Genomic DNA, 15,000 nt, shown 5'->3' with positions numbered 1-15,000 from the left:
GTGTAATGAAATTTAATCACCAGTACCCACACCTCAAAGCAATGAGTAGATTATAAGAGCATAATAATCATTATCAAAAACTAGGTAATTAAGATAATGCAATTCTGGAGTTTTGATTGGCTTGGCCATCATGGTATATGGGCTATTATACCTTGCTCTACAAATATCAGTATCTGTACTCATCAGTTTAACTGTTGTTTTTAAAAATAAAGTAGGGAAGATTTATCCATAATTTGTGGGCATTCTTAATATTTAACAATAATGATTATCCCACTCACGCTTTTTGGATATGAGGTGAGTATAACCAACTCAGTGCTAAGCGCCTCGTTGGCTATCTATCATCTCATACCCAACGCGCACTTGTGCAATAATTGTTAAATACCTTATCTCCTAAAGTATAATTAGGAAGCTCTGCCAATTTAACAGACAAATTAACTGGCTTAACGTCATCTTTAACTGCCTTCAGGTTTGCACCATTTGGTACTGTATCACCGGATAACTTTTTCTTCATTGCCTCAACTGCGGCAATGCCTTTGTCACCAAGAGCTTTACCATGAAAATTTTCTTGATCTTCAACTCCTACCACATTAAGAAACAAGGCCTAACTTGTCAGCAGCATGTAACATCAAATGGGGAAAAGCGGGTCTTAAAGGAACTTACATGTAACTGTACAAAATGTAGCTTCCGATTATTATTATTCTCCAAACAATTGGAGGTGCTTGAATGTTATCTTTACGAGAGGCAAGGCAGAGTCCCATACTCCATCTACCTAAATTGTTTTCTTTGAAGACATGTTGCACTATTGTTATCATTTGCCTCCAAATCAAGTATTTTACTTGGGATACTGAGGAGGGATACAGGGCAACAGTTTGCCGGGTCCGATTCATCATCCTGCTTAAATCTTTGTGTAAGTCTTGCTGTTTTCCAATCCGAGAACACTATGCCGCAGTCAGTGCTATAATGGAAAAGATCTAACAGTGCTGGTGCAATCGCCTCACCCGCACAATTTAGGAGCTTAGGATGAACGTTGTCAGGCCCCCCAGACTTCTTAACCTGGAGTTCCCTCACTTTTCTTTTCACTGCATTTTCAGATAGATGGAACTGACAGTTGGGGTACTTCTCCAAGTGCCAGACAGTCAGAGACTGGGTGGGTAGTGACTGGGGGTGGTAGCGGATTGTTCAGCTTGTCATTGATAGTGGCAAAATACAAGTTAAGTTCAATTTAAAATGAACTTCGCAAACTGTCTGTCAAAAGTTTTCTGAAACGCACTGTAACAGTACCTGGAACATCCCTTCCTTTGAATGTCCTTGCCAGGATAACGGTCGGACGGTCTTTAACCATTTCAGCCTCGTGGAACTTTTGACATAGCGCTGAAATGTCATGGCCATCAACAATAAGACTGTTCCACCTAAAAACGGTATCATTGTATATTACAGGGCTGAACAATATCATAAATGGATTGCAACAAGACTATTTGAACTTTTGTGCCTAAAAACTGGATACAAAAATTAATAAAATTTAACTGAGCAGTAGATGTACATGAACTGTACTTTCTTGGGAAGCAGTTTACTTTTCATTGGCCATGTGATTCTAACTTTTGAGCTTAAGCATGAAATGCTGAATGGTGATCATTCTTGAAAATGAAAGGATGCTCTTTCTGAACAGTACTTTCCAAAGGTGCTGTTTGATATGCTGTACATGTACAAGCTAAGGTGATTCTTGCTTTTGAATCTGTGGGCGAAATCTTCAAGAGTGACCACACCAATGGAAGTTTGGGGCAGTATTTTCCTATGGTGCTATATTTACAGTTCAGTGCATGGTGCTTTGCCAACTGTTATATCTTGCTATATCTGTTGGCACATTCTCACCCAAAGGCATCTGTTCTTCTCTTGTAAGACTCAAGGTCATGTTGAAACATTGTAGGATCACTCTGTCCAAGACGGTTGATATCAAAAATAGCACACAGGTTATCTAGTTTGTAGAAACTTGCAAAGTTCATGGCCTCCCAGATGGATCCTTCAGCTGATTCTGCATCGCCCACCAAACAGAACACACGGTAACTAAAAATAAGTTGAAAGACAGCATGCAAAGAATAAATGAATCCCTAGTGTAAGGAGGATGAAAGCGCAAACGTACATGTGTACCTTAGCTACATCTACATGTTCCAGCAGCTGTCAAAGTCCCCTGCAGAACTGCAGACATCAGAGCCACACAGCCCACTTTTTACGGTAGAATAGGACAGAACATAACACAAGCAACTCCACGCCCTACTCTTTGCAAAGAGCATGAATTTTTCAAAGTTTCATGGAATTTGTAATCACTAAAGGATTGAGAGATGAGGCATACCATTTTTGTCCTTGTTTGAGTGTTTGTTCACCTGGTAGTTGAACCTACGGCATGTAGGGATGGCACAATTGTGAAAGCACTAGCCTCCCACCAATGTGGCCTGGGTTCGATTCCCAGACTTATAATTATGTGGGTTGAGTTTGTTGGTTCTCTACTCTGCACTGAGAGGTTTTCTCCGGTACTCCATTTCAGTCCCCTCTCCTCTAAAACCAACCCAACATTTGACTTGATTTGCCTTAATTGTTAATTTCAGTTTACAGAGTCCCCAATTAGTGCTCCAGTGCTAGAATGACTAGACATTTAAACAAAGTTCCTTTCCTTTCCTTTATGAACTCCCACACAGTAGTCTGTTGTTCAACCAACTGAGCCACCATGTTGCATGGTGTTTTATTCAGGGAAATGAAGTACATTTACTAGCCACTATCCTTGGGCCTGTTCAGCACTAATTTATTGATTTTAAGGGGACTTTGGCCAAAGCGATTGTCATGTCATTTACGAACAATTTGGAAGTGGAGAAATGCCTCTGGAGCAAGGTCTGCAGGTCACAGCCCCAGAACTACATCCCCGACTCTAGATCTTAAAGTAAAGAAAAGCAAAGCAACCACATTTAACGTCGATAACTCGTAACAGTAATTCAATTGACAAACCTGAGGTTGACAGTGCGCTCATTTTACTCCCCCCTCTCCATCAGTGCTCCGTTTTACGGGTATTTAAAGCTACTTAAGCTACACAGAACACAAAAAAGTGGAAACAAGGATGTGAGATCCGGGAATCGAACTCAGGACCTCTTGCACCAAGGCCACACACTAACCGACTGTGCCATCCTCGCTCCTTGAAAAGTGTGTTCTTTAACATATTACACATTATTTATTATTATTCACAAGGACTGTGAGACAGGGCCTATTATAAGTGAAAACATCTGCAGGTGTGTTTGCAAAGGCAGCCCTTTCTCCTCAGTCCTTTGGAGACATCAAGTGTTGGTCCTGCTGGAGTTTGGAGCTGCAAACTTCCACACAATAAAAGAGATGGATGGAGAAGTGATCTTCGCTCTTAACTGGACAATTTAAGCAATAGTAATTTTAAATTTCACATGTAACCGCGCTTTAAATATATACATTTACTTCAATCATCGCGTCCTTTCATTGGCACATATGAGCCCACCAAATTGACCTGCTCCCAACATGTACATGTGCTTCATACATGTAGCTCAGCTGGTTAGAGCACTGCACTGGCACCACAGAGGTAAAGGATTAGAATCCAGTTGAAGCAATCTGAATTTTTCAGGTGTCTATTAATGGGGATACAGTTTTTAGGTGAATCTAGCTGTTGTTAACCCTTTCACCCCCGTGGGGTTCCTTATTGATGAGTAAAATCGTCTGGCGTTAGACAGAGTAAAATCTGTAAGTGGCACTCTTGGGAGAGAAAGGGTTAAGAGACAATTGCTTAACTTGTCCAATTACAGTACTGTGAAAAAGTAATGATAGCGAAATTCGTCGAATTTCGACGAAGTTCTACGAAATTCTATGTAAATCTGCGAAATTTCGAGGAGAACGAATTTTCGGCGAAATTGCGCTGGCCTCTATTGTTTCACCATTAATGAAATTTCGTGCAGATGTGTGAAATTTCACTTGGCAAATTCGCTGAAGGTGGCAAAATTCGTTCGAAATTTCGTTAGTGCGAGCGAAATTTTGTTTGAAATTTCGCAAGTGGGAGCAAAATTTCAAACGAAATTTCGCAAGTGGGAGCGAAATTTCAAACGAAATTTCGCAAGTGGGAGTGAAATTTCAAACGAAATTTCCAAGACTTTGTTTGTGTGAGCGAAATTTCGAACGAAAATCTCGTTTGGAGATCGAAATTTCGTTCACCATTTGTGGTCATTACACGAGGGTCACAAAATGCAGAATGCAAACTGCGGAAAAAAAAAACAGTTCACTGATGGCAGTCCTTTTTTCCGCGATTTTAATAAAAAGGAATTATTGTAAAATAAGCGGGTGTCATTGCTGAGTATTGATTTCGCCGTGAGTTTTTTGTTTTGCCGTGAGCTTTATGGTTTCGCCGTGAGCATTTTGGTTGCCGTGAGCATTTTGGTTTTGCCGTGAGGTATTTGTTATTGCCGTGACAGTTGTGGGCCACCGTAGATACATGCGTATTTATGTTCAAGACCTACATCTGTAGGCCAAGATCAGGGCAGCCAACACTACCAACGTCAAAACTTACTGTAGCTCTCTCTGGCAAAACGAACTTTCGCACGCATTTTGAAAGAAGATTCGTCTCACCTTTCGAAATTTCGTACGCATTTTGAACGAAATTTCGTCTCTCCTTTCGAAATTTCGCACACGTCCAGAGCGAAGATTCGGCGAAATTTCGTTACACTTTCCGAAATTTCGCCAAAGCAAAACGAAATTTCGCACTTCTCCTGAGCGAAAATTCGGTGAAATTTCGTTAGACCTTTCGAAATTTCGCTCAACCTACAGGAAATTTCGCATGTCTCCAAAGCAAAAGTTCGACGAAATTTCGCCGAAATTTCGTTGAGAACAAAGCACGAAATTCGACGAATTTCGCTATCATTACTTTTTCACAGTACTGTAAGTGCGAAGATCGCTTCTCCATTTTGTCTATAACTCGCACTTCAAATAATAGACATTTACTTCATTCCCACTTGATAGTGTGATGGTCTACCAACAGGTCTATGGTTAACCCACCAAAAAAGAATTTACCTGGCCTTGTCAATGTATTTTCCCATGTAGGCCATCCCACAAGCACAGCTCAAACCTTGACCCAGTGATCCAGTGGCAAAGTCAATAAAGCTGAGTCTCTATAGAGTTAACACTAGAAAATATTAGTATCATAATGACAAAATAATTAAGTGACTAAGACTTTGAAATTCTGTAGCTTTATTATATCTCTCAGATAGTACGCACGCTGTAATTGGCTGAATTAGCGGGCCGTATTCTTAGTGGCCCGCTAAATTTAAAATTTCGAAACCAATTTTGAAACCAAAGTAATTACTTTGGCCAATCAACCAGGACGGAGAAAATCCCGTAAACCAATCAAGACTAGAAGTAATTACATGTAGCCGATACAAAGCACAGGACAATGTGCATGCGCAAGCCACGATTGGTTTTGGTTTCACTTCTGATTGGTTGAAAAAATGAGTGTGGGAACTTTCAACCAATCAATGAGTCAGTAAATGCAAAACCAAAGCAATTCACTAATTACTTTCAACACTCAATTGAAAACCACTTGAAGGGAGCAGCAGTTAGCTGTCAATTGGATGATGTTTATTGCATGGCACAACAGTTTCAAAGAATTGATCATTTTCTTTTAGGTACATATTCGAGGGGAGGGATAAGACTTTATTTTTGTGCAATTTAGAAATCTGAAAGGGTACTGCAGCAGCAATTAAGAGACACTAGATTGAATATTAATTCTTGAAAATTAATTAGCTGAACCCCCAATTTTTTCAAAAAGAGGTACAGAGGACCCCCAAATTTGAAAACTTGGATGCATCACTGCATCCATTTCAATGTAAATAATTGTCAATTTTGCAATAACTGCTTCTAATCCTTAATTATTTTATTGTTTTAAGCTAAGATTATATAAATATTATATAATGTAAAATTTGCTTTGAGGCTGAAAAACACTATCGAAACAACACTTGTAAGCCAAATGCAACAAATTTATAGAGATGATGTTTACTGATAGTAATTATTATTATTATTAGTTATCCATTTGACTTGACCATCACTTGTACATGAAATCATTCTGCATCATTCACAACAAGAGCCTGTCAGCAAAATGTCACATGTAACAGTATTTCAGTGATTTGAACAAGTAGCAACAGATGATGATTGGCGTCAGAAATATGTTGGATATTTTCTTCCTCGACTGGAGTAATTAATGACATCTTCTTCCAAACCCAAGATTAACCCATTGACTCCTAGGAGTTAGAATTAACAGATTTTACTCTGTCTAACGCCAGATGATTTCACTTGTGAATGGGGGCGGGGGGGGGCGGGTGGATCCAGGAGTCATGGGATATTATTCATTTTCACAATGACAAACCCCTGGAATTTTAATGACACACAGTAATAGACGAAAATCCTGCTACTGTACTTACTGGGGTGGGGTGTCCTTCCAGATCTGAGTTGATTTTTCGAAGGTTGGCAAGATCTGATACTGGGAACAAACCAGCCTCTGCCCAAGCAGCATACAATATAGGAGCAGCATGGCCCTAAAATAAGTTAAAGCAATAATTATTATTGGACATATCTCAATGCCATACAGTGAGTGAGAACTTACAACAGTCAATTAGAACTTGCTTCAGATTTGACTTGCAACAACTTGATTTCTAATAGTTAGATTACCATACTTCTGCTACCATGGGACTAAAACATTGTGTTCCCTGCCTTTGACACCAAGTGCAAATATTGGCCTCATGAATTCAACAGGTTCAGTTTTTTAGTATCTCTATATATTGTGCTTGGACAAAGCAGGGAGAAAAAAAGGAGGTGATTACTTGTTGACACACAGCATAAAACTAGCCAGCTGTCCTACTGTATTCTGCAGTCAGAGACTAAAATGCCTTTCTTTTATTTACCTCTGATTTGTACAATAGTAACCCTAGATTTCATAAAAACCCATGCATGAAGGTAAAAAGATTCCATAACATGGGCAAGGACAAATAGGGGTGGCGAATGGTTCATCAAAAACTCTGGGTCTCGCAAAATTTTAGCCGAATTTCACGGGTCTCGCAGTCTCGTTTTTTGAGCTGTTATGCGCATCTAGCAGTCTCGTTTTTTATATGAAGGTGTCAAACACTTTGAAGTCTGGGTCTCACAATCTAAAAAGTCAAAATGTCTCGGGCTCGCAAAGAAAAACGCTGGTCTCACCGTCTCGCAAAGTCTCTCATTTACCATTCGCCACCCCTACAGATCCCTTGCAAGATACGAATCTGAATATGATCAACTACATCATCTTTGAAAAATACCCTACCTTTGACAACACAAATCGATCACTTGATAAATCTTTGGGCACAGATACTGAAAAAAAAGTTTGCAATCCTTCAGGTTACACAACTGTTGCTTTCTTCAAAGCAAAAATCTCGGCATTTCTGAAACAAGGGTAAGGGTAAGACCGAGGATGAAGGTAAGGGTAAGGATACGAATACAAAAAGTATCCTAAACAAGCACAAAAGCTAACCTTAGGCCTAATTAGGCCTAAACAAAAGTTTTTAGGCCTAAGGTTAGCTTTTATGTATGTTTAGGATACTTTCTGTATTCGTATCCTTACCCTCACAGGGTTCTTGCTAAGTTTTTGCACAGGAGGTAAAAAACCAAAAATAGCAGGTAACTTTGTTACCTGCCCCTGCAAGGGCTAGCAAGCTCAAGTCTTAACTTGACGTTTGTATTGATCGCTGTCACATGCCAGTGGCTGCTAAATTAATTTAATACTCAGCAAAAGGAAAGTAGGTTATGCTATCTCCTTGATTTTCACTCACCACTGCTTTTCTGATGCTTTGGTTGAAAACTAAACTTCCGAAGACCTTTCTGTCGTTTTCCAGCGTGGATGCTATGTTGTAAACATTTAATAATGGTTATGGGGGGTTTCCCCTGGCCATGGGAGGAATGGAAAGGAAACATGGTGGACATCGTTTCGAGGGATGAGTTGGCAAAATCAAGCTGGATTGCTTTAACAAATGGTATATTTTCAAAGCAATAACATGTGCCAGATATCTTCACAGGATTGGTTGGAGGGGGAAAGCAATATTTTTGCCATAAACGAAATGTAATTTCACCTTTGAACAGACGAACATTCCTTGGATAATTTCGGTAAATATTTCAGTGAAACAGCCGCTAAAAATAACCGGTTACCAGCTCTTAACAAGAACGCTGCCTTACCCTTGTTTTAGAAACGCCGCAAAAATCTTGGGTATCAACTGAACAACCAAGGTTCAGTTTTTTTCCTCAGAAATGATTTACACTCTAGCATTTGAAGAGATACATTCAAGCCACTGCTAAAATTACTAAATTTGAATGTATATTGCATATCAGAATTACATACTCTGATACTTGACTACCAAGCAATATTAAACTTTGGAAAACAACAAGATATTCAGCAAATAAGATTACACTACTGTCCCAATAAACTTTTGTGGATAAATTATCTAAAATGTTTGTTAGTATATCAAACTTGAAATGTAACCTGGACAATGACATGTTGGTTAAAATGTTGCTCTTATTACTTCAGTTTTTTGCTGAAATATTCCTGATATAGAAAATCTATCCACTGCAACAATAATTTTACCCTGGGTGCCAGAGGTCCTATTTTTCTTTTGTGAGGAGCGAATGGTTAAAACAGAGAGACGCAAAAAATAAGAACCTCTGCCCACGACAGTAACGAACCTCACTTCCATGCAATTTCGAGTTAAGATATCTTACCACACCGGTTTTTTACAGTGGTGTCAATGTTGTACCTAATTCAACCCTTTGGGAATAAAACGTTTTGATGTTGACATTTCCCATCGTGCAGCAAACAATCAAAAGTGACATGAAACCACAAACTAATTACCATTGATGGTTGCGGTTTAGTTTTCTCACGTGTGACTAGCTTTTTACTCGAAACACGACATTTCTAGCGTTCTTGGATTTTCTTTTGGCTATGAAAGGCAATCAAGGCATTCAAGAGCCCTTCGATTTCCTTATTCAGCAGTATTCAGATCATGCAATTCCTTATTTGGCAGCACATTTGCCATTACACAACGACCATCTCATCACTTTCTGTTAAACTGCTGTTTCACATAATGCATTTTACCCTTCCCATCCACCCAGTTATTGCTTGTTCCTAAGAAATGCATGCATTCCTCAAGTTTGTTACGGTTACCACAATTTCGCCTTCTGGAGGGGCATAGCTGCCTGCGGCACCCCTTCAGTCCTGTGCTGAACCCCTGTCAGAGAGGGTGCATCTTGTTCAGTCGCTACACTGCATTAACTTGCCCCCTGGACACAATGCCAGCCACCACTGCCCACCTCGCAATAGTTTGGCATCACTAGCTAGCCAAGGTCCCCTCATCTGGTCTTCATTCGAGTCCGGTCCAGTTTATCGTTTATTAAAATTTCAGCACCTAGAGTGTAGCAGTCTTATGACTAAATTATGTGAGATTATTTACGATAAATTACAGAATAATATACAATTAAATGACACAAAAATAAAATATAATAACTAACAATAACAAACTACTTTGTACTACTACGGTATAATACAGTTCATAAAAAACTATCAACTGCTTGGCCTGCAGATTTCTGAAAATTACTAGGTTCGGTTCCCATTCGGGGCGGTGTTTTGTTCGTTGGCTTAGAGGCCTTTAGGAGGCCAAGGTCTGTCTCCCATTGTTGTTCCATCTTGTTCAGTTTCTCTGCTGCGTCCTGTGGGGTTTGTTTCACCACTGTTAGTTTCTAAATTTCAGATTGAGTTGTGTAACCACCCAGACAGAGCTGCGGTTTCTTATGTTATGGAAGGCCTGAAGCATGGTTTTCAGATTGGTTCTTCTCCCTCTTCCTGTGCACTCAAATCTTTCTCTGCAAACATGCTGTCTGCGATTCAGCAGCCTTCAGTGATAGACGACTATCTTCAAACTGAGATTGCTCATGGTAGGATTGCTGGCCCATTCCCGACAAGTCCATTTCCATACCTACATATAAGCCGATTTGGGATAATTCCGAAGAACAATCAGCCTGACAAGTGGCGACTTACCCTAGATCTCTCCTCCCCTCCAGGGCACAGTGTCAATTATGGCATACCGCGACTTCCCTATTCAGTGCAGTATGTAACTATCGACGAGTTCATTGACGGCATCATGATTTAACCCTTTAGTGCCCAAGGGGTCTTCCTTTGACGTGTAAAATCGTCTGGCGTTAGACAGAGTAAAATCTATAAGTCACTATTGGGCATTAAAGGGTTAAAGGAGATAGTTTTTAACCCTTTAGTGCCCAAGGGGTCTCCCTTTGACGAGTAAAATCATCTGGCGTTAGACAGAGTAAAATCTATAAGTCACTAATGGGCATTAAAGGGTTAAGGCCAAGGTGCGTTGATGGCCAAGTTTGATGTGGCTACATGAATGAATCATAATGCTGTCCATCCAGAAGATCGGTATCTGTTGGGTATGAAGTGGAAGGGTGCGTATTATGTGGATATGGCTCTTCCTCTTGGCTTGTGTTCAGCACCGTTTATTTACACCTCTGCTGGGGTTATGGTGGAATGGACCTTGACTTCTTGTGCCACAATTTGGATGACTTCCTCACCTTGGGACCCCCTGCGTCTGACATTTGCCTGACCAATTTGGCCACCTGTCTGCAGCTGTGTTCCGACTTGGGCTTACCCTTAAACCTGGACAAATTGGAAGGGCCAACCAGATGCTTAACAACATTATAGACTCTGCGAAGTTCCAAGCCCGACTTTTCAGAGATGGAAGACCTTTATCGCCCCAAATTCTGGCCCCAAAGTCCAACACTTCCTGCTCTCTGCTGGTTATTCCAGGACCGCCACCACAGCATCCTCAAGTGGAGTACCAGATCATCTCATCAAAACCCTGGGCCGCTGGTCTATTGATGCGTATCAAGTCTACATTAAAACCCTTATCACATCAGTTGTAGAGGTTACCAACAGTAATTATTCCCTGCAGTCTACCCTGGGGTGTACGTATTGTTCTAAAAATCAATAGCGCGCATGGATAATTAATTTTTATTATATAGATACTGATGAAATACCAGGCTTTCTCCTTTTACTAAAAAATCGTAGCTTCACTGCATGCAATGACCATATCCCTTTTCCCTTTCTCTTGTGAGAATGTGTCGTCATCGTAGCAAACACGATTAGCCAATAAAACGAGAGCTCCCTCTTCATTGTAAGATGCTTTTGTGCTTTAACATAATTCTTCTCCACTACATTAACATTTTTATTGCAAAATTTTACACAACATGCGTGTTTCAGGGGTTGGTGACCACTTTTTAATCATTTTGATAAGTAAAACAAGTTGTTTTAAATCTAGACATTTCATAAATATCTATATAATAAAAAGAACATTACATGGGCGCTTGGGGATACAAATTTGATCTTCTCGTGCTGAAAGCAAATGAGTGAGCGAAGCGAACGAGTGAGAGATACTTTCAGCACTCAAAGATAAAATTCGTATCCCCAACCGGCCATGTAATAATATCCTCTATTTCTCTGCTCGGTTGCACCAGTGCTTTCGACGTCATTACTCGTCAGGCTCCTGAGCAGAAATGTCTTATTCAATGTTCACCTCTGACTTTTCAGAAGTTAATAGCATTTACGTAGAGGAAAATCCAACTGCTATAGGAGGCCCCAGAAAGTGAAACGACTTTTCTCTCAGTTTTCTTTATACATGGATGTTTCTAAACTGAATGTTATATCCCTTAAAAGTTATGGCAAAAGTAAGGAGCTGAACTATACTTTAGAATGTAATGCACCTTGTCTTGTTTCAGAGAGTTTTTCGTACACACATGCCTTCATTCGGTATCCAGATGTTTTGCCCGGAACTACAGATGATTCGCCCAACGATATTTAATTCACTTAAACTGGTACATAACAACAACCTTAACGTGAAACCAATAAATAAAGGAGAATTTAACACTACCTACTATAGTTCGAGAAATACACGCAACTTCGTAACGAAACTATTCTGTAAAACTCGCAACTATTTCTCCGCCTCGGTGTAATAAGGCCGCCGAATTTAAACGGAGCCTGGCTGCAAGTTAGCATGAGTTTTGTGTCGGAGAGCACTTCGCAAATAAATGGCAAGAAATAAAGCACTTAAATAGTAGTGTAAAATGGGTTTTACACTACGTCTATACATCGTAGCACGAAAAATGAATGTGAATTGCAATGGAAAACTTGAAAACGCGACCAAATTTGGCTAAAAAGTATGTTGTTTTACTCTGCCCATGGAGCAGGGATGGCACAGTGGTGAAAGCACTTGCCTCTCACCAATGTGGCCCAGGTTCGATTCCCGGACCCGACGCCATAACTGGGTTGAGCTTGTGTTGGTTCTCTTCTCTGCTTCGAGGGTTTTTCTTCGGGTTCTCCGGTTTCCCCCCCCCCAGCAAAAACCAACATACAGCTGATTCCAGCTGGCTGTAAGCTGTGTTTCAAGGTCACACATGGACCGTATAGCGGCTGCTAGAGGTGCCTTGTATGGTTTTGGTTCGACCTTGTTGAGTTGCGTCATTGCTGTACTTGCGATGGCGATTAGCCACGACATAGTTAATCTAGGGACTGGTTATGAAACCCTGGGAATTTCAAAAGCAGGAACAATACAGTCGCAATTAGATGTTGAACTGACCGTGACCCTGCACAATCTTTTGTTTTTGGTTTGCAAGTTAATTTCGAATAAATTAGTCAAAGCTTTTGATTGGTTATCCTGCCAAAAAAAGCGTGTTTTCGTCGGGTTTTGTGCAGGGTCAAGGGCAAAAAAAACGAGATAGATTATTGATCGAGTTACGAGTTGAATTGAGTTTGAGTTGAGTTTGAGTTAAGATTGAGTTAAAATTGAGTTAATATTGAGTTACGGTTTTTGGCATATTTGGCACTTAAATCTAATAAATATTAAGTAGAAGTCACTGGGAAGACCATGAAACACCGTTTTCGTGAAGTGCACAGGTGTATATTTACGAAATGGTTTTAAACTGATCAAAACAATCTTGAAATTTCATGCACAGCAGTATCCTTGTTTACCAGTTTACCAGTTTCAGCACTTGGGACTCCTTCGATTTGACTACTGTCTGTTTTGCTGTTATGTGGTCTCATCGACCAATGGTCCCTTTAGAAGATTATGCCAAACCGACCATATGGCTGATGAAAAGACCAGACCACAACACTGTGTGGTGCGATCTTTAACATCTCACAGAGTTTATGAACATTGAAATTTGTGAGACGGGACCTGCGATTTATAGTCCTTATTCGTGAAGACTTAAAAGTCTAACCATTTGCGGATGTTATTACAAAGGCAGCACCTTCTCCTCAATTCTTTTAAGACTCCGAGTGTTGTGAGTCCGTCAGGAGTCGAATTCATGATCTCATGCATAACAAACTGAGCCACCGGCGCGCGGTTGTTCCGTCTTGCAATCAAGTCTATCGACGCAGAAAAGATGTCTCCTTGTAAGGCTAAAGATGGGTTTTACTGTTAAGCCAGCTTATAGCCCCGGCATTTCATAGTGTTTTCCCTGATTAGTAACAAGTCATATTCTAGAAAAGGGTTTTTAGGCCTATGGTTAGACAAATGGAAGGTATAATTTTGGGTTACTTTCGGAAAGGTAAAACAATGACCTGCAAGTACGAGTGACCCGTCAAACTGAAAGTGACTTTTGTTTTAGACCCGGCCCAATCTCGGTCTTAAATTTCTGGGACACTTGATGCCACACATAAGTTCACCCCCCCTTCTTCCCCCCCCCCCCCCCCCCCACCCTTCCTTCCTTTCGAAGTTGTATGCCTAAAGTTATAGCGCAATCAACATTGAAAAGGGGGGAAGGGGTTGCATTTTGGGTTGGTGTCACCATCTTTTTGGCTGAAATTGTAGCTAGGCAACTAGACGTCATAATCAAGCATTACTTGATTACTTGAGGTGCAAATGCTTGGAACCAATAGTCAAATCAAATACGTGAGATGAGGGATTTTGCAAGCTTTAAACGTGCGATATCCTAGGACACATTTTAAATCGCTAGGGAACATTTTTTACCTGACTTGTTCGTATTATTCCATAGTAAATTATGTTGATTACTAATTATTACTATTGTTTAAATTTCTTTGACATTAAATAATATTTAGCGCTAAGTTATACCTAGTTTATTAGTCATTTTAACATTTATATCTTGTAATTCTTGTAATTTTTTTTGGCTTTTATATACTTTGTAATTCTTACACGGGATGTCTGAAAACCAGCTTGCTGAGCCATTTACCGTGTTTTAAATAAAGTTGATTGGTTGATTGATTGTTGATTGATTGATCTTGTCTCTTTCAACTTTGCACTGAAATGGTTTTCCGACATGTGTGACTAGGTCAAAATGGTTCACTTACTTAAATGCTCGGCTTGCATTACAAAACTTCGGTGACTAGCAAACGTGACAATCGTGTTTTAGAATTTCAGCGGTTATGAGCAAAAAGCGTAATGCAGGCTCTCTTCGTCGTCCTCTTTCGTTTGATGATCGATCATATGATGCCGCACGACAAATACGGTTCATCGTAGCCGCTGGGCTGGCTTTAAATGGCTTAGCCTTATCCCTTCCTTATCCCTTCCGAAAAACGCCAAAAACTGTAACTCAATCTTAACTCAAACTTAACTCAATCTTAACTCAAACTTAACTAAAACTCAACTCAAACTCAACTCAGCTCGTAACTCGATGAATAGCCGATCCAAACAAAAACATGAAACAAAGAAACTTGTCGAGTTTCGTAACCAGCCTACATCTATTAACTATGGCCACGACAATTATTCTGCATGCATAATGAAGCACTGACCTTTACGGAAATCATTCCATCTATTCTTTCTTATTCGTCTACACCGAGATCTTAGCGGACGTAAGCTGGCTAACTTACGCTGGTTATTGATAAGAATTTCCTTTAGAGCTTGCTCGATGACA

At 40.1% G+C, this 15,000-nt stretch overlaps 1 protein-coding gene across 1 annotated transcript in view; it reads right to left on the bottom strand.

Moving 5' to 3' along the window:
- The window catches only part of LOC138056801 (transketolase-like protein 2), a 23,100-nt gene that overhangs the window by 7,346 nt on the left and 754 nt on the right, over positions 1-15,000 (bottom strand). The window contains exons 3-8 of the mRNA XM_068902695.1: positions 7,343-7,389; positions 6,468-6,581; positions 5,065-5,162; positions 1,870-2,061; positions 1,282-1,409; positions 383-579 (exon numbers count right to left, since the gene is read on the bottom strand). Coding sequence (XP_068758796.1) covers positions 383-579; positions 1,282-1,409; positions 1,870-2,061; positions 5,065-5,162; positions 6,468-6,581; positions 7,343-7,389 — 776 coding nt within the window. The remainder of the gene's footprint in view (positions 1-382; positions 580-1,281; positions 1,410-1,869; positions 2,062-5,064; positions 5,163-6,467; positions 6,582-7,342; positions 7,390-15,000) is intronic.

This window comes from Montipora capricornis, chromosome 7, assembly GCF_036669925.1.
Source record: "Montipora capricornis isolate CH-2021 chromosome 7, ASM3666992v2, whole genome shotgun sequence".
NCBI classification, from domain to species: Eukaryota; Metazoa; Cnidaria; class Anthozoa; order Scleractinia; family Acroporidae; genus Montipora; species Montipora capricornis.
The sequence above is the reverse complement of the archived record's forward strand: the minus strand, read 5'-3'. Positions and strand labels throughout refer to the sequence as shown.